Source organism: Mastigoproctus giganteus, chromosome 9 (genome assembly GCF_048544385.1).
Source record: "Mastigoproctus giganteus isolate SK-2022 chromosome 9, ASM4854438v1, whole genome shotgun sequence".
Lineage (NCBI taxonomy): Eukaryota > Metazoa > Arthropoda > Arachnida > Uropygi > Thelyphonidae > Mastigoproctus > Mastigoproctus giganteus.
Window position 1 is genome coordinate 230,007,841 of NC_143583.1, and position 26,039 is coordinate 230,033,879.

The 26,039-nt window shown below is 39.1% G+C and overlaps 1 protein-coding gene across 1 annotated transcript in view; it reads left to right on the plus strand.

Annotated features, from left to right (window-relative positions):
• Positions 1-26,039, plus strand: part of LOC150081166 (serine/threonine-protein kinase PLK2-like) — a 316,839-nt gene that overhangs the window by 168,405 nt on the left and 122,395 nt on the right. Inside the window, exons 3-5 of the mRNA XM_090380951.1 lie at positions 512-628; positions 12,461-12,684; positions 19,106-19,201. Coding sequence (XP_090237077.1) covers positions 512-628; positions 12,461-12,684; positions 19,106-19,201 — 437 coding nt within the window. The remainder of the gene's footprint in view (positions 1-511; positions 629-12,460; positions 12,685-19,105; positions 19,202-26,039) is intronic.

Here is a 26,039-nt window from a genome sequence, read left to right on the forward strand (position 1 = left end):
GTAATGCAGTGCTGAGGCAACTTGTTAAATGAGTCAGCTCACCAGTATGGCAGCACTAATATCATGTGAAATTAGGGAGAACTGACTGCTGCTGACCCCTGTGGCTCCCAACAATTTTAACCCTACCCCCAAAATTTAGTAGAAACATGCTATAAATGCTGCCAGCTCCAGTGGTGATTACTGCCTGGGCCTGTGAACCCTGATGTGAAAAGACCTGCTTCTATTCTTTTCAGTCTCTCTCTCTCTCTCTCTCTCTCTCTCTCTCTCTCTCTCTCTCTCTCTCTCTCTCTCTCTCAGTTATAAAACATGATTGTTTTAAATCAATGATTTTGATTAAATAAGTGGTTTTATCTAAATACAAAATGCCCCTTTCTTTTATACTAAACTTAGTCAATACTATTGATTAATAGTGACAACAGGTCCTTTGGTTCTTATTTACAATTTTAATTTTATATTTATTTTACTTATTTTTACTTAAGCATTTTCTCATTATGGTTTTTTAATATTCTAGATTCTTCGAGAGATTGATCTTCATAACCCTCTTCAGCACAAGCATGTTGTCAGGTTTCACCATTTCTTTGAAAATGAAGATAATGTGTACATTATACTAGAATTCTGTCCTAGAAAGGTAAAACTGTCAGTCTTTATTGTTTGCAGAATTGTTTAATATATTATTAACTGAAACATTAGATATCACATGTATATGGCTCAGATAGTGGCCAAGCTTAGTGCACTGATAATTTCATAGCTTTGAAGGCTTGAGAGCTGCAAGCCTTCAAAATAAAAAATAAAAAAATACACACATGCAATAAACATTTACCTTTCAGATCAAGTAATTACAAAATCATGATTAATAGCTTCCTTTTAATAGAAAGAGTGCAAGAATATTTGCTGATGCTGTTGAAGCAGTGTAAGGTGGGTTGGAAAACTGCTAGGTGGGGGGGGGGAATAGGCTAATGGATTAAAAATAGCTGCAAGCAGAAATGAAAGTGATTCTAGCACTACTTCTATTGCAGCAGGCAGAAAAGCAGGGTACTGTGGATTTCAGGGCCTGGTGTGGGTTATCAAGGAACAAAAAAATACATGGGCTGTGTTAGGGTAATAAAAGAAAGAACAGGTTCAGGTATACTTGCATTATTTACTCTGCTCCTATGCTAAGATCATAGTAAATGAATTTGAAATGCTGGTCAAGTCATCAAATGTAGGGATATCAGAGACAGTCACTCAGGTATAAGGGACACAGAATTTTAATTATGAGGAGTACAATGTATACAGAAAGGAACCATGTATGTGTACCCCATCTATGGTGGCTCCCAGACAAATGTCCATCTCCACCTAGTGTCACTGTGATGAAATACATTCTCTGTAAAATGGGCCTGATGTGTGATTAATCAGTGGTATAGCCAGGGTAGGGTCAGTAGGTACATTGTACCCCCGATGCTAAAATCTGGTATTGTGGCACTTTTTTAGAAAGCAAATGGCGGCTTTTTTATGAATTGCAATTGGTGCCTTTTTTTTTTGTGAATGTACTTGCTGACAAAAAATCCTGGCTATGCCACTATGGTTAATGAATGTACAGGTATTTATTGTGCTGCATGGGGGCGCCTACCATGTGGGTTGTCGTGAGCTCACACATGAGCATTGTGCTGATTGAATAAGCCTCGTCCGTGACCAAAACATAGGCTGGAAAATTCAAGTCTTGAACACTTTCTTGGAGAAACCACTGCGCAAAAGCCACACATGCAGGATGATCTTGGGGGAGCAGTAACTGAGCCCTTTGGAGATGAAAGGGGTGTAAGGAATCGTTGTGCTAGACAATTTGTACACTGCAACAAGACACTCCTGAGGCAGCTGCACGTGTGCTAGTAGTAGGATTATTCTGGATGGCATTCAACACACTTTCTTCCATGGCAGGAGTTCGCGTAGAACATGGTCAGCCCGCACTACTCCTGTTACCTCTAAATGAGTCATAATCGCACAAATTTTGATGCATAAGTGCAAACAAATGGTGGCCCGGTACATGTCTAGGAAGCGTTCTCCATAAATTTGAGCGGCTCATCTATTGCCCTCTGCTAATCTGTACACTAAGTGCATGTCTGCCAGCTCACAGTTCGTATATCGATGCATGCTCTTCAAGCGGCAACTACTGCTTGAATAAGTAAACCAGAAATTTTCCATCTCGTGAACTGATGAACAGTGCTGTGTACCGACTTACAGTGACATTTACGGTTACAGGTTCCAATGCAATTTGCATTCCTTTAGATGCTACCTACCTCCCCTAAACGTTTTGTACCAATATTTTTGAGATGCCCTATATATACACTGAGTTGATGGAAATCATGGGATACCTACCTAGTAATGGGTAGGCCCAGCTTTTGCCTGGATAAGAGCAGTCACATGGCGAAGCATTGAGTTCTAGCTCACGAAAGTATTCCACAAGTATTTCCATCCATGCTTCTGTCCATAATTCAATCGCATTCCTCAGTGGAGGATCCAAAGTGCGAATGGATCTTTCCACAGCATCCCAAAGATGCTCCACAGGGTTCATGTCCGGTGAACAGGGAGGCCATTCCATAGTGGTAAAATCTGCAGAATTCTCTTTGAACTATGTTCTAGTCACCATGGCTCTGTAGGGAGGCACAATGTCATGCTGGAAGAGTCCATTGCCCTATGGGTGCATCTGTAAACTGCATGATGACCATGAAGGGATGCAGATAAAGTGTCCATGCAAGGATGGACTGTAATCTGGACGGTTCAGAGATGAACAAGAGGTCCCAAAGTGTGCCAGTTGAATATGACCCAGACCATTGCCGACCATTCACCTGCCTGAACGGTTCCCTGTTGATATGATGGGTGCATATCTCTCATGCACTTTCTGCCAGATACGCACCCTTCTGTCTGCTTGAAATAACTGTAAATGGCACCCATCAGACCAGAAGAGCAATTGCCAATAATCCAAGGTTCAGTGATGTTCTTTTGCCCAGTTGGGGTGTAGAATCCTCTGTCGTTGTGTTAACAGTGGTACTGTGGTGGATTGGCGACTCCCATAACCTATTGCGGCTAATGATCGCCTGATGGTTAGGGTGAAGATGTTTCTGGCACCTCCCTCGTTGAAGTTTGTGGTGATTTGTGCCACTGTCGCTCTCCGGTTGGCTGAAACAATGCGAGACAGATGAAAATGGTCTCGTTCATCCACCACCTTTCTCCGCCCACAGTGCTGTTCACAATGGAATGTTATTCCGGGATGGCATATTCCCAATAGACTCTCAATATTGCCGAATGGTGATTGAACAATTTCTGTACCACTTCCCCGATAACCCATGTGTTGGGTACCCACTATCATCCCTCTTTCAAAGTCAGTTAAATCATGACATTTATCCATATGACAGTGTAAAAAAAAAAAAAAAAAAAAAATGGAGGTCCTAAAGTCTCAACTTTATTAGACAGTTGGACAACTTGAGTAGCGGAGAGCCAAAAATTAGCAGGTCCCTACTAGTCAAGTTGTCTCTCCAACTGACAATTTATCCATATTGACATTGAATTACTATGTGGATGCGGTGTGTCTATTATATATTTCTTATCCATATATATATATATATATATATATATATATATATATATATATATATATGGATAAGAAAATATATAATAGACAATCCCACTGCTTGAAAAGTGTGTGTGTGTGTGTGTGTGTATATATATGTGTGTGTGTGTGTGTTTATATATATCTCCACTTTCCAAGCAGTGGGATTGTCCACTAGTGAGAGGGGTGACAGTGTTGCGTTGCCCAGGAACCAGATATCTCAGGAATTCTGTCCTTTGTGTGCATATCATTCAAGTTTGTAATAAGTGTAAAAAAAAAATTATACATTCTCTATAACCCTTAATTTTGGAAAAAATATCATAAATCATAGCAAAATAATTATTTCATGTATAATCAGCATACCTGTAATTGTTCTCAAAAATGTTTCCTACTCAGATTTTCTCTTTAGCATTAACAAAGGCACATGATACAAGAAAGCAAGCTTATATAGCATCAGCCAAAAATAAAGGAATCACTAGGTGGCAATGATCACAGTGTGCTGAAGTGGGATTTCCTCAGGAGGCAACTACCATTAGGGGTAAAGGGAAGGGTTTTTGCTTTCATAAAGGTGACTACGGTGGTCTGAGACAGTTAATTCTATATGGTGGGACCAACTAATGATGTTACCAACAGTAAATTCAAAATGGGAAGCATTCAAAGAATAAATCTTGGAAGCTACTAGGCTTTTCATAACAACTAAGAAATATTGTTCAAGATTTAGGCCTAAATGGATGTCAGATGAACTAATTAGACATGTGGCAGAGAAGAAAAATGCATGGAATACATAAATTAACAGACGACATGGAAGCCTATGATAGATATAAGCTGGTCTGTAACCAAGTCACAAAAGAGGTTAGGCAAGCAAAGGCAGATTATGAGAAATCTTTGGCAAAGGATGCAAAGAAAAACAGAAAACACTTTGTAAGAGGTCTTAATATTCTTCACTTTGTCCTCCTCATCTTGGGGTGAGGACTAAGAGCAAAGACCGTTGCACTCTACTATGCATTTACTGTGCACTTGTGTGATCGAGACTAGATTATGGTTCCCGGGTGTACAATTCAGCCAGGGACAGTGTACTCTGATGGCTGGACCCTATCCACCATCAGGCTATCCGTATCTATCGCTACTGAGGCATGTCGAACATCTCCTGTCCAGAGCATATATGTTGAAGCAAATGAACCATCGTTACCTCTTCGATGTAAGCAGTTGTCTCTTCAATATGCTTTAAAACTGAAATCCCTGCCAGACCATCCAACATGGCCATCCCTTTTTAAGTTGGGAAAGTTTGTACAATGCCTGTTAGACTGCCAATCGTCCTTTTGGTATTCATGTCCAAGCACTACTCGAACTTAAAATCAAGGTAAACAAGGTTGCCCAAACACCAAATCAGCCACTTCCACTCTGGCATGCTCATGTTCCAACATGCGACTTTTCCCTTAATCTGGGGAAAGTCGGACACTCTGTCTGTCTACCTGCAGCTTTTTTCAGCACACACAGCTGAACATTCTGAGTTTGGTTCTTTTTATATTCGGATGCTTTGAGCATCTTACAGGCTTTATTATCTGATATAATCCTCACCCAGTTCTGTCTCGAGTTTAGCAGAAGATTCACTCTCTCCATGAACGTGAATACGATATCTGCTTCTGCTGGATTCTGAGCCACATTGGGATTGGGGGGGGGGGGGCAATGATTTGACTGACATCGCAGCCAAATCAGCAATTTCTTCTAATAATTGTTGCCTGTCAGTCCCCTATACAGACTATAGGCAAGATACATGGAATAGACAGACAACCAATAAATTGCATCAGATAAAGCTGTAATTGAACAGTGGCAGTCTAGTCTGTGCAGAAATCGTAAGGAGGAAGTTGTTCTAGCATGGACCTGTATAGGACACAGTCATCTGACACATTCTTTCTTGCTGAGGGCTGATGACCCTCCTATGTACGAGTCCTGTGATACAGTTTTTATCCCTGAAACATATTTTAATCGAGGCCCAGATTTTAATAATATGTGCTTTACTGCTTTTAACCGTTTGACTGATTCACTTCAGATTTTATCTGACAATGACAAGGTGTCAGCTCTTCATTTTTTACAGCTTACTAATTTATATACATGTATATAAGGTAAGCTTTATATTTTTAGAAATATATATATATATATATATATATATATCCTTTTAAACTTACTAATCTTTTGACCAGGTAACCTAATTTAAAGTTACCAGAATCTATTTTTATCTTTTTTTGGCACATAATAGCCACTGCTGCTAATACACCAGTAAAATTTTAAGCCAACCAACCTGAGAGGGAATAAATTCAAATTGAGGAAAGAGTTGTAGGATAGATGTGCAGAAGTTTGCCTTTAGCTAGTGGGTGGTTGATTGCTTGAACAAACTTCCATCTGTTGTTGTTGAAGTTGATAGCCTTAAATAGATCCGAGGCAGAACAAGCCAAACATTTGGAGCAAGTGGATGGGTGAAATGAGGTGTGAGTGGTTATTTTTTTTTTTTTTTTTTTTTTTTTTAGCTGATGCTATATAAGCTTGCTTTCTTGCATCATGTGCCTATGCTAATGCTATACTGTCTGCACAAATAAATATTGTGTGTGCTGATATAATGTGTGGGCAAGTTCACTTAACCTAGACATCTGAGAAAACAGGATTTATCCCATTGTTTTAAGTTCAAAAGTGAAGTGGATGTGTGAAGAGAAAATTGTATTAGTATTTAGTACCACTCTTTCTTCCTTTTTCCCTATCATTTTACATGTATCTGCTTGTTACATAGTTTTTACCACTATATTAAAGATTTCTGGCTGATAAAGGATGCAGTTTTGAATGTCATTAATCAAGTTTTCTTACAAGTTTTCTTTGTATATGTTATCCATAAAAAATTATCACAAATTACCTATACAACTACTCTTTGCACCAAAATAAATAGCATCTCCCACTATGGGGAAGTAGAGCACTGCTTCCCCATGATGGACTGCAAACCCAGTTAGTAAAGTTAACCTCCAGGGGCCAAATAGAGCAAAACATGGACTGTGATAGTTTTCCACCAATAAAGACTACAAATTTAGCTTCTGTGGATTTGCATCAATCTGATGGTGACTTTAGATTTTACATTTGTATTTCATACCATTTTATTTATATTATTCCATTTTAAGTGGTTCCAAGGTGCCAAGCTTGCAGAATCATTCATGATTCTTTAACACTTATTATATAATTTATATTTTATTTTATTATAATTTAATTATAATCATTTTATAAAGATGTCCAACTGTTAATGATGGTGTACTCTCTCAAAAAATCACCTACACTCGTACATCCAGAACTAAATGGGCTTATCCCAATTGTCACAACTCATAGAGATCTGGGAATAATATTTGACACCAAACTTACATTCACAGCCCATGTTGACATGCTTGTATAGAGATTAAACTACCTACATTGGATAACCAAACACCTCTTGCACCAGAGGTGTTTGGAACAACATATATATAAGAACAACAGTATATTTATCCATATTGTATGGTGCTAAATTGTGGGAATCAGCCACCCCTATCCACATTAGGAGAATATATGTGACTGAATTATGGCTGCTGAAGTGGGCCAAAAGTGAAGTGGATAACACCATTTCCCCCATCAGTTAAGGACCACGCAGCTTTGCTGAATACCTGAAAATACAGCGCTACTAGGCATTCCTTATGTATCTTGGTAGGACAAATAAAGATTTATTTATTTTAAATTAGTTAAGTAATCTGTTGCCATTTTTCATACAGGAATGTCTTGAAAGATAGCTGGTTCCCCAGGAATGTAGTTGAAGGCTTAAATCAATCAACCTTCTGGTTGAGACCACCTCTCACAAATACTTAGTCTCTTCTCAAAGACTCATCATTTCATGGAATTCCAATTGAGATTTCTCCATTCTTGAGGAACTCTTCTCCAAAGATCTATTTTAGAATGACACTGAATGAATGTCTTGGAAGAGGAATATGCCCAGGAATTACAAGAACAAAGTCACACAAAGAAAAAATAAAATAAAATTTGTCCCAAAGAAAGATGTCCAACTTATTTTCACTCACAACATTATACTGACATTCTTTCCCAAAAAGTAGGATATTCAAACTGTTGCATCCATCCATATATTTCAAACCCAGTAATAGGTTATAAGCACCAGAAAATTTTACACAATCAGTCTGCCAAGGAGATTAGCATTAATAGAGGCATATGATGCAAGAAAGCAAGCTTATGCAGCATCAGCCAAAAAAAAAAAAAAAAAAAACTCCCATTTCAACCCTCCATTTGTTCCAAAAGCTAAAGGCAAACTTCTGCACGTCTATCCTACATCTGTCTTTCCTCAATTTATGCCCTCTCAGGTGATTATTCTGAGCAAGAGGAAGAATCCCATCAGCATTGAGCATGCTCAAGGCTTTATACACCTCAATCAGATCACCTTGTAAGTGCTTAGTCTCCAGACACTGTATTTTGCAAAACTTAAGCCCTTTCTTAGAAAGAGCAACCCTTTGTTCCATTCACTAATCTTGTTGCCCCCTCTCTGTACTCATTCCAACAGCTCTACATCCTTCTTAAAATGAGGCCTAGAGACTTGGTGTGGCCTGACCATTGCCTTATACAAAGGGATAATCACCTCCTTATCCCTGGAAGCTTGATATACCATCATCAATATCATTTATAAATACAGAAAACAACAATGGACCCAACACTGAACCCTGAGGGACTCCACTAATAACATTAGTCCACAATGAGTAGTGTCCATTGATTACCACTCTTCTCCCACTCAACCATACATTTATCCATAGCAGCAATTTGCCTCCAATGCCACACTGCTCCAATTTGTTCAGCAGTGTTCCATGTGCAACAGTATCAAAAGCCTTTCTAAGATATATATGATATGAAAGTTATTCCCACATATATTCCCATATTCAGATATACCAAATATGATATCAAAGTTATTCCCTGCATCCAGTTCCTTGTGTCCGAGCTGTAACTGAAGTCTTGTCTAGATGATCCTGCAGTGCTTCTTTAACCAGTGCCTCCATTAATTTTCCTGGAACAGAAGTTTAACTAACAGGTCTATAATTACTTGTGTTGCCCTTTGATCCTCCTTTGTGAATTGGGGTCACATTTACACATCTCCAGTCCATGGTACCTCCCCTGAGTCCAAAGAAGCTCTCATAATTATGGCTAAGGGTTTGCTTAGTTCCTTTGCTGACCCCTTTAATATAACTGGATATTGGATAGATCCCATTCTCCCCAGGTGATTCATCCCTTTCCTTCTAGAGTTTATATAGGTAAAGAACTTTTTTTTTTTTTTTTTCTTTGCATCCTTTGCCAAAGAATTCTCATAATCTGATGAACTGGAGAGAATTGATCGACAATTCTCTCCTCATATACTCTCTCCTATCGTGTCTAGGCAGAATTGTAGACACTTTCAAATTCAACCCTAATTCAAGACTTTTTTTCAACAGTGACCTGTACTTGTTAAGTAATTCTGTCGGTATCATACTCTTAATTTATTAACTGTGTCCCCTAGTATTGGTGTGCAAACATTGAGGATCTGCCATTTTATGTTCATTGTGTCACTCACACATCCCATGTAATTGCTTACAATGGTACTTTCTCCAGGAATTTTTCTTCCTGCTTTAGCTTCCTATTCACTTAAAATTTTGCTGACATTCAGTGCATCTAATAGGATTCTCCGAACCTTAAAGGTTCAGGAAATCCGATATTAGAAAGGTGATATGAATCTTTGTTAATGATATTAGCAAAGACCCTCACAGCACCAACAACAACCATGTAATACATTTGAATCTTGTTCAAATTTATTTCTTTTTACAGAATAGCTGCTTTCTCCCCATCTGAAGAGGGCTAGTCTAATTAAAATTTTCCTCCCAAGCCTTTCAGAGTCCCTTGAGTTAAACTACAACACTTTTTGTATTCATGCCTTCTATTGTGCCTGAGAATGCAAACAGAAATACTGCATGTCTCAAAAAGATGAGAGCACACATTTATCAGAAATAGGGCACATTAACACTGAAGCACTGTACATTATGACCTCATTATTAGTTCTCTTCCAGGGACAGGTCCAGGCCTCTGGAACAACCACATCTCCATACCCCCTCAGTCTTTTTAGTTATCTTCCCATACCCACCATTCCCTCTTACTTCATGTGCTGTAGTTTTACTCGATCTCCCTCTGGGCCTATTCCACTCAGTTTTTCTCTCCATCACATCCTCATTAACCTTCACCATGCAACACATATCTAATCCAATTTCTCTTTTGCCTTCTGATTATGTCAGTCACTCTTCTCAAAAACCAGATTAACTCATTTTATCAATTTGCCTTATCTTTTCCATCTTCCTCCTTCATGCCCATATCTCATAAAATATCTTCCATTGTCTATGTTTGTGCTCCATACAGTACCACACTCGATACCAGAAATCTTGCCAGTCTTTTCCTTCCCTAATTCCTCATCTAACGTATCCCTAATCTCTTTCATAATATTCTCCTTCACTTCTCAAAAGCTCTTTTACCCATTGCTATTATTATTCTAATTCTTATTTCTCTGCTGATCTTTGCTTCTTCCACCATTAAGCTTCCCAAATATCCATGTTCACTCTCCTCCGGTTTCAATATTTAACAAATTTCTGAAATCCTTCATCAACAATGACTTTACCCAACATTTTCTGAGCATGCCATTGTATTTGTCCAGTAAATCAGTGTCTTCAATTAAAGTTGTTAGTTTTGATATGAATAATAACTCTTTACCTCCTTTAATAACTGATAGCCTGTCAGGAACATCATTGATTTTAGCTTCTGGCTAGCTCTATATAATTCTGTCTACCTATCTTTATTGCAAAATTAGGTTAGCCATTTCCTTGAAAACAGTCTCCCAATAAAACTATCCTTTTGAGAAAGAATAGTGTATTTGTTTGTTCTTCCAGGAGACCTGAATTGTGACTGCATCAGCTGGCAGGTCACTAGATACACGAATCCCTGGTGATTCCTCAGTTTTATGTCTTCAGGGCATTTGCTGCTTTGTTCAGTGATTCAGTTTCATCTAGCCAGGTACCACCAGGCTTTAGATTGGTACAATCATTACATCTCAAATGGAGGTCTTGTCTGAGCAATTTGATTGCTTACTATGATGTGGTCACAAAGGAACTGAATGCCAAAAAAAAAAAATTTATATCATATACTTGGATTTCAGGAAAGCTATTGATACTGTTGCACATGGAAGACTGCTGTACAAATTGGAGATGTATGGCATTAAGGGTAAGCTGCTACAATGGATAAAGGGATGGTTGAGTGGGAGACCACAGAGAGTGGTAATCAATGGGCACTGCTCTTCATGCACAAATGCTATTAGTGAAGTTCCCCAGGGTTCGGTGTTGGGCCCATTGTTGTTTTTTATATTTATCAATGATATTGCTGAAGGAATATCAGGTTTAATGTCCAAATTTGCAGATGATACAAAGGTTGGCAGGGTTGTTAATGACAGTATGCTACTCCAACTGGATCTAAATAATTGGGAAAATGGGCTGAGAAGTGGCAACTGCAGTTGTACGTTGACAAATGCAAAGTACTGCATATGGGTAGCAATAACTGAAGAGAAATGTACCAACTGGGTGGTACTACACTCAGGGAAGTGGAAAGTAAAAAAGACCTGGGGGTAATTGTGCAGCCAAATATGAAGTTTGCTGAGCAGTACAGATGGGCTGGCAGGGTATGTCATGGAGCCTTGCCAATGATATATAGCAATTTTGCTAGCAGGGACAGGGAGGTGATAATCCCATTATACAAGGCAGTGGGCAGGCCACACCTAGCGTACTATGTACAGGTCTGGAGGCCTCATTTTAGGAAGGATGTAGAGTTGCTAGAATGAGTACAAAGAAGGACAACAAGATTGGTGAGGGGCACAAAGGGGGGTACCCTTACCTGAAAGGCTTAAGTTCTGCAAATTGCAGTGCCTGGAGAGTAGGCACCTGCAAGGAGATCTGATTGAGGTGTATAAGGCCTTGAATGGGTTGAGCAAGCTGAATGCTGATGGGATTCTTTGTCTTGCTCAGACTAAGAACAGGGGGCACAGTTTCAAATTGAGGAAAGATAGTTGTAGAACAGATGTGCCAAAATTTGCCTTTAGCCAGTGGGTAGTGGGTTGGTGGAACAGGCTTCCATCTTTTGTTGTGGAAGCTAATACTAAATAAATTTAAGGCTGAGCTAGAGAGGCATTTGGAACGAATGGAGGGATAAAATGGGGGTTTTTTTATTTTTGGCTGATGCTGCATAGGCTTGCTTTCTTGCAACATATGCCTCTACTAATGCTAATCTGGTATAGAAGACAAACATTAATTGACTTGGGATTATGTGCTAGAGTGACCTTGAAACACAGGTTGCATGTTCAAGTGATGAAGTTGTAGTGCACAGGGGAATCAGCTGTTGCCATTTCTGCATGATTAATGATATCAGTGACAAAACATTAGAAGCAGATCTTGTGTAAACCATTATCAAAGTAAGAATTTAATACAAAATATTACAGAAATTAAGCAGATAACAAAAATTAAGCTACTATTGAAACTTAAGAATTTAAACTTGCAAGAATGAAAGGTAAGAATTAAGTTTCCAAAATATTATAGGAAATACTGTACAACATTTCAGAAATTAAGGTCATCTTCTAGCAAAACTTTATTTTTCACCTGGAATTCTGTTTGAGAACAACCTTGAATTTTTCCTTTCTTTTTTTTTTTTTGTAGTATATAGTATTACTACTGCAGTATATAGTATTTTTTAGTATATTGTATTACTACATAATATTATATACTAAAAAAATTAACAGTAATTTTTGTTTCCCTTTTGTAGTCATTAGTTCACATCCTTGGTCACAGGAAGGTTTTAACAGAGCCAGAGGTTAGGTATTTTATGCTCCAGCTAGCAGAAGGAGTCTGTTATATTCACAGTCAAGGAGTAATTCATAGGGATCTGAAATTGGGAAACATGTTTCTGTCAGAAGATATGGAGGTAAAGGTTGGGGACTTTGGTCTTGCTACTCACATTGGAGGATCTGATACTACAGGACAAAAATTGTAAGAATCAATTGGTAGAGAAATTTATGTACAGGTGTATTAGTGAAAATGTTCACTTGTAGTGTTGTGTAATATTTGAGTTTTACATGCTTTTATTCATTATCAACTTATGTTGTTTTTATTTATTTTTATTTTATTATTTTTTTTTAAGAATGGAATAGTCATCCTTGAAATTTTCAGTACTGTTTATTTCTGCACTTGAGTAATTATTTGCTACAATGAGAAAGGGCAGTTTCAGGAAGGAAAATTACTTTTCCTTCCTTCTTAAACTAGTATACAACTAACCACAGTAATTTCTCACTACTGCTTGGTCACTTGGTGACACCACTCTTTCCTTTGTATGGTGGGACTGAAAGTTTTCTGCAACTTGTCCTTTAGCAATGCAAAAAGCAGACATTAGTCCAAAAATTATACCATTATTCCTATTTATCCATTCCAGTGAAGAACAGATATTAGGTAAGAAATTCGCATCTTTTATTCAAAAAGACTTTAGAGGAGTTAGGACTTCTTGCGATGAAGAAAGGAGCTAATTGATAATGATAATACAATGATAATACTGAACATTGATCATATTGAGAGTGGATTCTGCAGTGAGATACCTTTTGTAAAATGACTTGACCTTGTGCATCATACGGTCTTACTAACTGCCCTAAGTGTGTAGAGAACATTACTTGTAGAAAACCTGTGAGTCTAAATCTCTGGAGACAAATATTGGGTTAAAATTTGAAGTCTTCCTAATTACTCTACTTGGCAATATCCATTCAACCTGTAGTGGGATAAATTTTATATAGGAGAAATCTGCAATAAATAAACCAGTTGGCATACAGCTACAAGAACTAACTACATAATGAGGAATTGAAGCTTTGACAACACACTTGATGTGATACCACAAGCAGAGTGGATACTCTGGCAAACTTTACTCTAAATTGTGGTGGTTACTTTTAGCAATGTGGAGAAACCACTCTGGCAAACTTAATCAATAAACAGGTGCATGCAGCATTACCATTAGTAGAGGCATATTATGCAAGAAAGCAAGCTTATGCAGCATCAGCCAAAAAAAAAAAAAAAAAACCACTCCATTTCACCCCTCTGTTCATTCGAAATACCTGTCCAGCTCTAGGCTATCAACTTCCATGACAAGGGATGGAAGTCTGTTCCACCAAACAACTACCTGCTGGCTAAAGGCAAATTTCTGCACATCTATCCTACATCTGTCTTTCCTCAATTTGAATTTATGCCCTCAGGTGATTATTCTGAGCAAGAGGAAGAATCCCAACGGCATTGAGCATACTCAAATCATTCAAGGCTTTATACAGACCACTATCAGACTTTATACAGACTCTATCAGACCACCTCGCTGGTGCCTAGTCTCCAGACACTGTAATTTGCAAACTTAAGCTTTTCTTCGTAAGAACAATTCTTTGTTCCATTCACTAATCTTGTTGCCCTTCTCCGTACTCGTTCCAGCAGCTCTACATCCTTCTTGAAATGAGGCCTCCAGACCTGTATACAATACTCAAGGTGTGGCCTGACCATTGCCTTATACAAGGGAATAACCACCTCCCTATCCCTGCTAGAAAAATTCCTGTATATATCATTGACAAGACACATTGAGCTACTCTTGCAGCCCATCTGCACTGTTCAGAGAATTTCATATCTGCCTGCACAATTACCCCCAGGTCCTTTTCATTCTCAACCACTGTCTGTGTAGTACCACAGAGTTGATACGTTGCTCTGGGCTTAGCATTTCCCATATGTAATACTTTACATTTGTCAATGTTAAACTTCATTTACCACCTCTCAACCCATCTGCTCAACCTTTCCAGATCCTGTTGCAGCATCATAGCATCAGTAGTGTCCATAACAACCCTGCCAACCGTTGTATCATCTGCATAATTGGACATTAAGCTTGATATACCATCATCAATATAATTTATAAATACATCAATGGATCCAACACTGAACCCTGAAGAACTCCACTAATAACATTAGTCCATGATGAGCAGTGTCCATTGATTACCACTGTCTTCTCCCCCTCCATCCCTTTATCCATAGCAGCAATTTGCCTCCAATGCCACACTGCTCCAATTTGTGCAGCAGTCTTCCATGTGCAACAGTATCAAAAGCCTTTCTAAGATCCAAGAATATAATATCAAAGTTATTCCCTGCATCCAGTTCTTTTGTGACTGCATCAAAGTATCCAATCAAATTGGTCAGGCAAGACTTTCCCTTAACAAAATCATGCTGTGTCCGAGCTATAACTGAAGTCTTGTCTAGATGATCCTGCTGTGCTTCATTAACCAGTGCCTCCATTAATTTTCCTGGAATAGAAGGTCAACTCAAGTCTATAATTACTTGTGTCAGCCTTTGATCCTTCTTTGTGAATTGGGGTCACATTTGCACATCTCCAGTCTATGGGTACCTCCCCCGAGTCCAAAGAAGCGCTCTTAATTATGGCTAAAGGTTTGCTTACTTCTTTTGCTGCCTCCTTTAATATAACTGGATAGATCCCATCCACCCCAGGTGCCTTTTTTATGTTTACCCTCAACAATTTCTCCTCCACTTTCCTCTCAGTTATTACAAAGTCATCTAGCTCCCTACCAGAGTTTACTTCACCTCTGGCATTCCCCTTCCTGATAACTCCTCATGTGTTAATATAGATGCAAAATACTCATTTAGTTTGTTAGCCACCTGAGCAATATCCTCAACTGTTGAACCATCAATATCCAGTGAACCAATCTGATTCATCCCTTTCCTTCTAGAGTTTACAAAGGTAAAGAACTCTTTTCTGTCTTTCTTTGCATCCTTTTCCAAGGATTTCTCATAATCTGCCTCTGCCTGCCTAATCTCCTTTGTGACTTGGTTACAGACTAACTCATGTCTATCATAGGCTTCCATGTCACTCATTAATTTATATGTATCCCATGCATTTTTCTTTTCTACCATATGTCTCATTAGTTCATCTGACATCCATTTAGGCCTAAACCTTGAACAATATTTCTTAGTTGGTATGTAAAGCCTAGTAGCTTCCAAGATAAGTTATTTGAATGCTTCCCATTTTGAATTTGCTGTTGGTACATCATCAGTTGGTCCCACTGTATAGAATTTAAATACTGTCTCAGACCATCACAGTCGCCTTTATGAAAGCAAAAACCCTTCCCTTTACCCCTGTTGGTAGTTACCTCTTTGAGTAAATCCCACTTCAGCACCCTGTGATCATTGTGACCTAGTGGTTCCCTTATCTGCAGATTCTTAATGCATGAAGAATCACTACTGATAATCAGATCAAGAGTATTACTCCCTCTAGATGCTTCCCGAACATGCTGATGTAGAAAACAATCTAATAAATCCACAAAAACCTTTCTAATGTGTGAGTGACCAACCCACAAATTCCAGTCAATATCTGGGAAATTAAAATCCTCATTATAAGACTCTGATTTACTTGCCCACTCTATTTCCCTGTACTGTTTCTTATTATACTCATCAGAGTCATTAGGACTATAGTGCATTCCTACTCTCAATTTTGATCTCTCAATGCTTATGTCACACCAAACTGACTCGACATTGCACTGTCCAGCGATGTCGACTGACTTCACTTCCTTGGATTTTATGTGTTTCTTAACTAATAGCATAACCCCTCCTCCCTTCCTATCCTGTCTATCTTTCTGTAGACATTGTAATCCCCAAATTCCAGTTCTGCATTCCTTATATCTGTGTGACACCACGTTTCTGATATCCCAATAATATTTGCCTTTGATGTTTTGAGCTATACCTCAAATTCATCAAATTTATTTACCAAACTCCTAGCATTGGTATACATCCAAGTATACATGCACCTGTTCCTATTCTTAGTTACCCTAACACAACCCATGTGTTTACTTGTACCGCAATGACTACCAGCAGTCTCTGAAATATCCTGAATCTTGTTTTCCAGGCTGCTGCTCATTTCAATAGAAGCAGTGCAAGAATCACTTTCACCTCTGCCAGTGGATACTGTTAATCTATTAGTCCTTGTATTCCCCCAAGCTAGCAGTTTTCTGACCCACCTAACAGTGCCTTGATAGCATCAGCAAATATTTCTGCTTCCTTTCTATTTAAGTGTATCTCATCCCTGTAGAAGCAGTCTCTCCTGTTAACAAGTACAGACCAGGCTGAAAAAATTCTACCCCTTGAGCCTGCACAATCTTTCCAGGGCCGAATTGATCGACAAGGCTCTCATCATATACTCCCTCCTGTCGTGTCTGTGCAGAATTGCAGACACTTTCAAATTCAACTCTAATTCACGGCTTTTTTTCAACAGTGACCTGTACTTGTTAAGTAATTCTGCTGGTCTCCTGCTCTTAATATCATTAGTGCCAACGTGTACAACTATATCACCTTTTGTGCCCTTAAAAGATGATATCTGCTCTACAACGTCATCAACCTTTGCTCCTGGAAGACATACTCTGGTCCTGTTCCACCTATGCTTTTTACAAAACATGTTTCCTGTATCTGTGACAATAGTCACCAACAACTACTAGTTCATGTGGGACCAGTGCATTCTGCCTTGGGGGTTGCCACTGTGTTGCGTGATGACCAAGTACAAGCTCTGGGGTCGATGTGGGCAGCTGAGAGCTTGATGGGGCCCCTCAATTTAGATCCTTCGAGGGCATCCACCCTGTCCTTCAAGCTCTCATATAGCTGACCTAACAATGCTGAGTTGTCGCCTGATTTCCTTACACAAAGACATCCCCCATGGCAATATCATGTGTCGTACCAGATTTCTCCACAAACATCATGCAAGCAGTGCATTTTAAAAGTCTGTGATTCAGAGGGCAACTGCTCCCCTCAGTTCTCCCCTGAGCCACAGCACTCCCATTAGCTTGAACCTTTTGCTTTGCTGCTCTGGTCTGAGTTATAATTTCGATTTAATTTCAATAAAATTTCAATTTCAGTTCAAAATTATAACCCTAAACTTGTATCCCAACACAGTTATGACACTATATATATTTTTCAGTATAGAGTATTATCTAAGAGTTCCGTTTATATAACTTCCGTATCAAGTTATGTATTAATTAAATATGTTATGTTTGTAATCTAAGTTGTTATATGTATTTAGTTAAAAAGTACAATTTAATTGAAAATGAAGTTTAACAAGATTAATAGATTTTACTGATTAATTGACAATATTATATATTAAGCTTATGCTATCTAGTTCGGGATATAATGTATCGTATAACAATGGTGGCAAGTTAAGAACGGTAATCTACGGACACTTAAGTATTAATTAACTTCAAAATCTCGCTGTCTCTATTCAGAATAACTAAGGATCTTGACTATGTCTATAAGCTACTTATAGAAAATAATTTGATATAACAATTGGTCAATAAAGTGGCCAATATGGCTAAAAAACTTTCGTTCAGTGGAGCTGCAACTTGTAATATGTGGATTTGATACCCTTACTGATACTAAATAATACCTACAAATATATAGTTATTACTTATACCTATTTCTTGTAGTGTTTTCTAGCATTACTTGCTAGTAAATTCTAGCAGAGATAATGAGGTGATTATCCCCTTGTATAAGGCAATGGTCAGGCCAACCTTGAGTACTGTATACAGGTCTGGAGGCCTCATTTTAAGAAGGATGTAGAGCTGTTGGAACGAGTACAGAGAAGAACATGATTAGTGAATGGAAGAAAGGCTTAAGGTTTGCAAACTACAGTGTCTGGAGACTAGGCACCTGAGAGGTGATCTGATTGAGGTGTATAAAGCTTTGAATGGTTTGAGCATGCTCAGTGCTGATGGGATTCTTCCTCTTGCTCAGAATAATCACCTGAGAGGACAAAAATTCAAATTGAGGAAAGGCAGGTGTAGGATAGATATGGAAGTTTGCCTTTAGCCAGCAGATAGTTGTTGGTGGAACAGACTTCCATCCTTTGTTGTGGAAGTTGATAGCCTAAATAAATTTAAGGCTGGGCTGGACAGGTATTTGGAACGAACGGAGGGGTGAAATGGGAATTTTTTTTTTTTTTTTTGGCTGATGCTGCATAAGCTTGCTTTCTTGCATCATGTGCCTCTACCAATGCTAATTACTTGTCTGAAATTCATATCCTAGCAGATTCAAAAAAGCAGTGTCATACTAAGTGTGGTAAACATCATGCTTGATATGTTGCATTCCCCTGTAAAGTATCTTTTGCTTCTGGATGAGGACAAAAGGAGATGTTTTAACACCCATGATTTTTGTTTTTATCCTTCAGTAGTGAGCTTTATAATTAAAGTTAATATATTTTTTTCTACTCTTTTCTGAATCCTTTTATACTTGGAGAATGGATTAAAATTAAAATGAGTCCATTTCGTTTTCAAAGGGCTTAAGGTATGGAAACTTTAATTATAACCATGTTGAATTTTTTAAAATTAGCTAATAGTGTTTCATTTTTCAGCACTGTTTGTGGAACTCCTAACTACATTGCTCCAGAGGTACTTGGTATGAAAGGTCATGGATTTCCAGCTGACGTATGGGCAATGGGATGCATAATGTAAGTAGTGTACACTTTGAACTAATATACAATTTCATTTCTACTAATAGTATTTTAAGTCTGGATATGTGAATAGCTTATTCTTTTCTTTTGATCCTAAATACCAAAATTGACATTTCTATCCAAAACTACATGCAAGTACTGTAGTTCTCTCATAAAAATAGTCCCCTATTTTTATATGCTATTTAATACTCTTGGAACAGTTGTGTATTTCTCTTATCTGTGGAGGAGAGACAGGTTCTCCAACAAAAGACATTATGGCTGTATAATGTAAGTATAATCAGTATGTCAGCTTTATCTTTTCATTTAGAATTCAGAAATACACTTGCGCTACAAAATCGCTAAGCTCCAATTTGGTGGGTAACTGGTACAGTTGCTTTACTGTGTGTGTGTGTGTTGTTTTGCTTTGGTAATTTCAAAAACAAAAGTCTGAATGTTAATAAGTTGAAGGTTTGAAAGATATTCTAATATTTGTCACATAATCCAGCATATAAGTTCACCATTGAAACTAAAAATCATCTAAAGTTTGAAAGTCAACTTATATTCAGAGTGTAAAATCCTAAACTTGAATTAAATCCAAGGCCTACTTGCTGTGAGTCATCATGGAACAAGTGACAGATAAGTTGTGTTAGAATACCCCTCAATGTGGGCACCTGTACGTGGTGAGTGGATATTCAAGTGACGCTGCTGGTTCTCCAGATTAGCATAAATGAATCCAACATCCCCAGCCTATGTTCCACGAGGCTAACATCTTAGGAATCCATTGTTGTGCTGTGGCTCAGGGGAGAACTGAGGGGGTGGTTGTCCTCTGAATCACAGCCTTTTGAAATGTATTGCTTGTTTGATGTTTGTCAATCAGGTGTGAGGAAATCAGGTGCCAACTCGGCATTGTTATGGGCCTATGTGAGAGCTTGAAGGACAGGATTATGGATGCCCTCGAAGGATTTAAATTGAGGGGCCCATCAAGCTCTCAGCTGCCCACATCAATGCCAGAGCAGCTTGCACTTGAACATCACGCAATATGGCAGCAAATCCGAAGGCAGAATGTGCTGGTCGCAAAGGAACTAGTTGTTGGTGAATATTCTCAGGGAAATGGGAACATATTGAACAAAAAGGATAGGTGGAACAGGACCAGGGTATGTCTACCAGGGGCAAAGGTTGATGATGTTGTAGAGCAGTTATCTTTTAAGGGCACAAAAGGTGATATTGTTGTACACATTTGCACTAACCTGGGGGTAATTGTGCAGGCAGATATGAAGTTCTCTGAGCAGTGCAGACGAGCTGCAAGAGTAGCTCATGGTGTCTTGTCAATGATATACAGGAATTTTTCTAGCAGGGATAAGGAGGTGATTATTCCATTGTATAAGGCAATGGTTAGGCCACATCTTGAGTACTGTATACAGGTCTGGAGGCCTCATTTCAAGAAGGATGTAGAACTGCTGGAACGGGTACAGAGAAGGGCAACAAGATTAGTGAATGGAACAAAGGGTTGCTCTTACGAAGAAAGGCTTAAGTTTTGCAAATTACAGAGTCTGGAGACTAGGCACCGGCGAGGTGATCTGATAGAGGTGTATAAGGCTTTGAATGGTTTGAGCATGCTCAATGCCAATGGGATTCTTCATCTTGCTCAGAATAATCACCTCAGAGGGCATAAATTCAAATTGAGGAAGGACGGATGTCGGATAGATGTGCGGAAATTTGCCTTTGGCCAGCGGGTGGTTGGTTGGTGGAACCGACTTCCATCACTTGTTGTAGAAGTTGATAGCCTAAACAAATTTAAAGCTCAACTGGACAGGTATTTCGAACGAACAGAGGGGTGAAATGGGAGTGGGGTTTTTTTTTTTTTGGCTGATGCTGAATAAGCTTGCTTTCTTGCATCATATGCCTCTACTAATGCTAATGATATTAAGAGTAGTACACAGGCAGAATTAAGTACAGATCAGTGTTGAAAAGAAGCAATGAGTTAGGGTTGAATTTGAAAGTGTTTACAATTCTGCCTAGACACAATAGGAGGGAGTATGTGATGTGAGCCTTGTCGATCAATTCGGCCCTGGACAGATTGTGCAAGGCTCAAGGGGAGAATTTTTCTTAGCTTGGTCTGTGCTTGTTAACAGGAGAGACTGCTTATAAAGGAATGGGATACACTTAAATATAATGGGTGCAACAATATTTGCTGATGCTATTGAGGCAGAGTTAGGCGAGTTGGAAAACTGCTAGCTTGGGGGGTTACACAGACTAATAGATTAACATTAGCATAGCCACTGGCAGAAGTGAAAGTGATTTTTGCACTGTTTCTATTGGAAGGAACAACAGCCTGGAAAACAAGGTGCAGGAAATTTCATAGACTGCTGGGAGCCATTGTGGAACAAGTAACTACATAGGCTGTGTTAGGATAGTTAAGAATAGGAACAGGTGCATGTATACTTGCATGTACACCAATGCTAGGAGTTTCGTAAATAAATTTGATGAATTTGAGGTGTTGGTCAAAACATCAAAGGCAAATATTGTTGGGATATCAGAGACATAGTATCACACGTATGTAAGGAATATGAACTGGAATTTGGGAAGTACAATGTGTACAGGAAGGATAGACAGGATAGGAAGGGAGGAGGGGTTATGGTATTAGTTAAGAAATGCATAAAATCCAAGGACATCCAGCCAGTTGACATGGCTGGACAGTGCAATGTCGAGTTAGTTTGGTGTAACATAAGTGTTGGGAAAGCAAAATTGAGATTGGAGTGTGTTATAGGCCTGATGACTCTGGGTATAATAAACAACTGTACAGAGAAATAGTGGGCCAGTAAATCAGTCTTCAAGTGGCACAGCTCTTGCCTCCACGTGGCAGGTCTGGTTACCTGGGAGGAAAAGACAATCTCCTAGGGCCAAAAAGAGCACATTGTCATGAGTAAACCAAACTCTGATTTATCTGGGCTGCTAGATGCATCTCAGACATCCAAAAAGACAGTTCCAATGCAGGAACTGCCAAATGTCAGAAAACTGAGACAGAGACCTATCCTAGTCCAACTTTCTTAATTATCTCCTCAACTGGTGAAAACACAGTTGGGAATCTCTTACCATTTAGAGTCTAAAAGGAATTAAAGTAGACGGGGGATCTCTCAAGTCTGTAAAAAGACTGGCGTCATGAGACATTCTCATTGAGACTTCTAATGCTAAACATTCAAAATGACTTTTGAACATTAAATTCTGCAGATAGAATAAAATCTGCAGATAAAGGAACCACTAGGTGGCAGTGAGCACAGTGTGCCGAAGTGGGATTTACTCAAAGAGGTAACTACGATCAGGAGTAAAATGAAGGGATTTTGCTTTCGTAAAGGTGACTACAGTGGTCTGAAACAGCATTTAAATTCTGTACGGTGGGACCAACTGATGATGTTACCAACAGCAAATTCAAAATGGGAAGTATTCAAAGAATTTTATCTTGGAAGCTATTAGGCTTTACATACCAACTAAGAAATATTGTTCAAGGTTTAGGCCTAAATGGATGTCAGGTGAACTAATGAGACATGTGGGATAGATATAATTAATGGGTGACATGGAAGCCTATGATAGATATAAGCTGGTCTGTAACCAAGTCGCAAAGGAGATTAGGCAGGCAAAGGCAGATGAGAAATCTTTGGCAAAGGATGCAAAGAAAAACAACAGTTCTTTACCTATGTAAACTCTAGAAGGAAAGGGTTGAATCAGATTGGTCTACTGGATATGGATGGTTCAACTGTTGATGATCCTGCTCAGGTGGCTAACAAACTAAATGAGTATTTTGCATCTATATTCAGCCACAAGGAGTTATTCAGGGAGGGGAATGCCAGAGGTGAGTTAAACTCTGGCAGTGAGCTGGATGATTTTGTAATAACTGAGAGGAAGGTGGAGCAGAAATTGTTGGAGATAAACATAAAAAAGCACTGTGGTGGATGGGATCTATCCAGTTATATTAAAAGAGGCAGCAAAGGAAGCAAGCAAACCCTTAGCCATAATTATGAGAGCTTCTTTGGACTCAGCAGAGGTACCCATAGACTGGAGGTGTGCAAATGTGACCCCAATTCACAAAGGAGGATCAAAGGACAACACAAGAAATTATATACCTGTTAGTTTAACTTCGGTTCCAGGAAAATTAATGGAGGCAATGATTAAAGAAGCACTGCAGGATCATCTAGACAAGACTTCAGTTATAGCTCGGACACAGCATGGTTTTGTTAAGGGAAAGTCTTGCCTGACCAATTTTATTGGATACTATGATGTGGTCACAAAGGAACTGGATGCAGGGAATAACTTTGATATTAGCATTAGCAGAGGCATCTGATGCAAGAAAGCAAGCTTATGCAGCATCAGCCAAAAAAAAAAAATAAATAAATAAAAAATAACCACTTCCACTCACTCCTCTGTTCATTCGAAACACCTGTCCAGCTGAGCCTTAAACTTATTTAGGCTATCAACCTCGACGACAAGGGATGTAAGTCTATTCCACCAACCAACAACCTGCTGGTTAAAGGCAAATTTCCTCACGTCTATCCTACATCTGCCTTTTCTCAATTTGAATTTATGCCCTCTCAGGTGATTATTAGCATTAGCATTAGTAGAGGCATTTGATGCAAGAAAGCAAGTTTATGCAGCATCAGCCAAAAAAAAAAAAAACCCACTTCCACTTCACCCATCTGTTCGTTCAAAATACTCGTCCAGCTGAGCCTTAAACTTATTTAGACTATCAACCTCCACCACAAGGGATGGCAGTCTGTTCCACCAACCAACCACCCGCTGGCTAAAGGCAAATTTCCGCACGTCTATCCTACATCTGTCTTTCCTCAATTTGAATTTATGCCCTCTCAGGTGATTTTTCTGAGCTAGAGGAAGAATCCCATCAGCATTGAGCATGCTTAAACCATTCAAGGCTTTATACACCTCTATCAGATCACCTCGCTGGTGCCTAGTCTCCAGACACTGTAATTTGCAAAACTTAAGCCTTTCTTCGTAAGAGCACCCCTTTGTTCCATTCACTAATCTTGTTGCCCTTCTCTGTACTCTTTCCAGCAGCTCTACATCCTTCTTGAAATGAGGCCTCCAGACCTGTATACAGTACTCTAGGTGTGGCCTGACCATTGCCTTATACAATGGAATAATCACCTCCTTATCCCTGCTGGAAAAATTCCTGTATATCATTGACAATACTCCATGAGCTACTCTTGCAGCCCGTCTGCACTGCACAGAGAACTTCATATCTGCCTGCACAATCACCCCCACGTCCCTTTCATTCTCTACCACTGTCAGTGTAGTACCACAGAGTTGATACGTTGCTCTGGGGTTGCTGTTTCCCATGTGTAGTACTTTACATTTGTCAATGTTAAACTTCATTTGCCACCTCTCAGCCCATCTGCTCAACCTTTCCAGATCCTGTTGCAGCAGCATAGTGTCAGTAGTGTCCTTGACAACCTTGCCAACCTTTGTGTCATCTGCAAACTTGGACATTAAGCTTGATATACCATCATCAACATCATTTATAAATACAGAAAACAATGGACCCAACACTGAGCCCTGAGGGACTCCACTAATAACATTAGTCCACGATGAGCAGTGTCCATTGATTACCACTCTGTCTTCTCCCCCTCAACCACCCCTTTATCCATAGCAGCAATTTGCCTCCAATGTCACACTGCTCCAATTTGTGTAGCAGTCTTCCATGTGCAACAGCATCAAAAGCCTTTCTAAGATCCAAGTATATAATATCAAAGTTATTCCCTGCATCCAGTTCTTTTGTGACTGCATCATAGTATCCAATCAAGTTGGTCAGGCAAGACTTCCCCTTAACAAAACCATGCTGTGTCTGAGCTATAACTGAAGTCTTGTCTAAATGATCCTGCAGTGCTTCTTTAACCAGTGCCTCCATTAATTTTCCTGGAACAGAAGTTAAGCTCACAGGTCTATAATTACTTGTCAGCCTTTGATCCTCCTTTGTGAATTGGGGTCACATTTGCACATTTCCAGTCTATGGGTACCTCCCCTGAGTCCAAGGAAGCTCTCATAATTATGGCTAAGGGTTTGCTTACTTCCTTTGCTGCCTCCTTTAATATAACTGGATAGATCCCATCCACCCCGGGTGCCTTTCTTGTGTTTATCTTCAACAGTTTCTCCTCCACTTTACTCGCAGTTATTTCAAGATTCTGTAGCTTACTGCTAGAGTTGAATACACCTCTGGCATTCCCCTTGCTGAATAACTCCCCATGTGTGAATGTCGATGCAAAATATTCATTTAGTTTGTTAGCTACCTGAGCAGGATCATCAACAGTTGACCCATCAATATCAAGTGGACCAATCTGATTCATCCCCTTCCTTCTAGAGTTTACATAAGTAAAGAATTCTTTGCTGTTTTTCTTTGCATCCTTTGCCAAGGATTTCTCGTAATCTGCCTTCGCCTGCCTAACCTCCTTTGTAACTTGGTTGCATATCAACTTGTATCTATCATAGGCTTCTGTGTCATGTGTTAATTTGTAAGTATCCCATGCATTTTTCTTCTCTGCCATATGCCTCATTAGTTCATCTGACATCCATTTTGGCCTAAACCTTGAACAATATTTCTTAGTTGGTATGTAAAGCCTAGTAGCTTCCAAGATAAGTTCTTCGAATGCTTCCCATTTTGAATTTGCTGTTGGTAACATCATCAGTTGGTCCCACTGTATAGAATTTAAATACTGTCTCAGTCCATCGTAGTCGCCTTTACGGAAGCAATAACCCTTCCCTTTACCCTTAATGGTAGTTACCTCATTGAGTAAATCCCACTTCAGCACACTGTGATCACTGCCACCTAGTGGTTCATTTATCTGCAGATTCT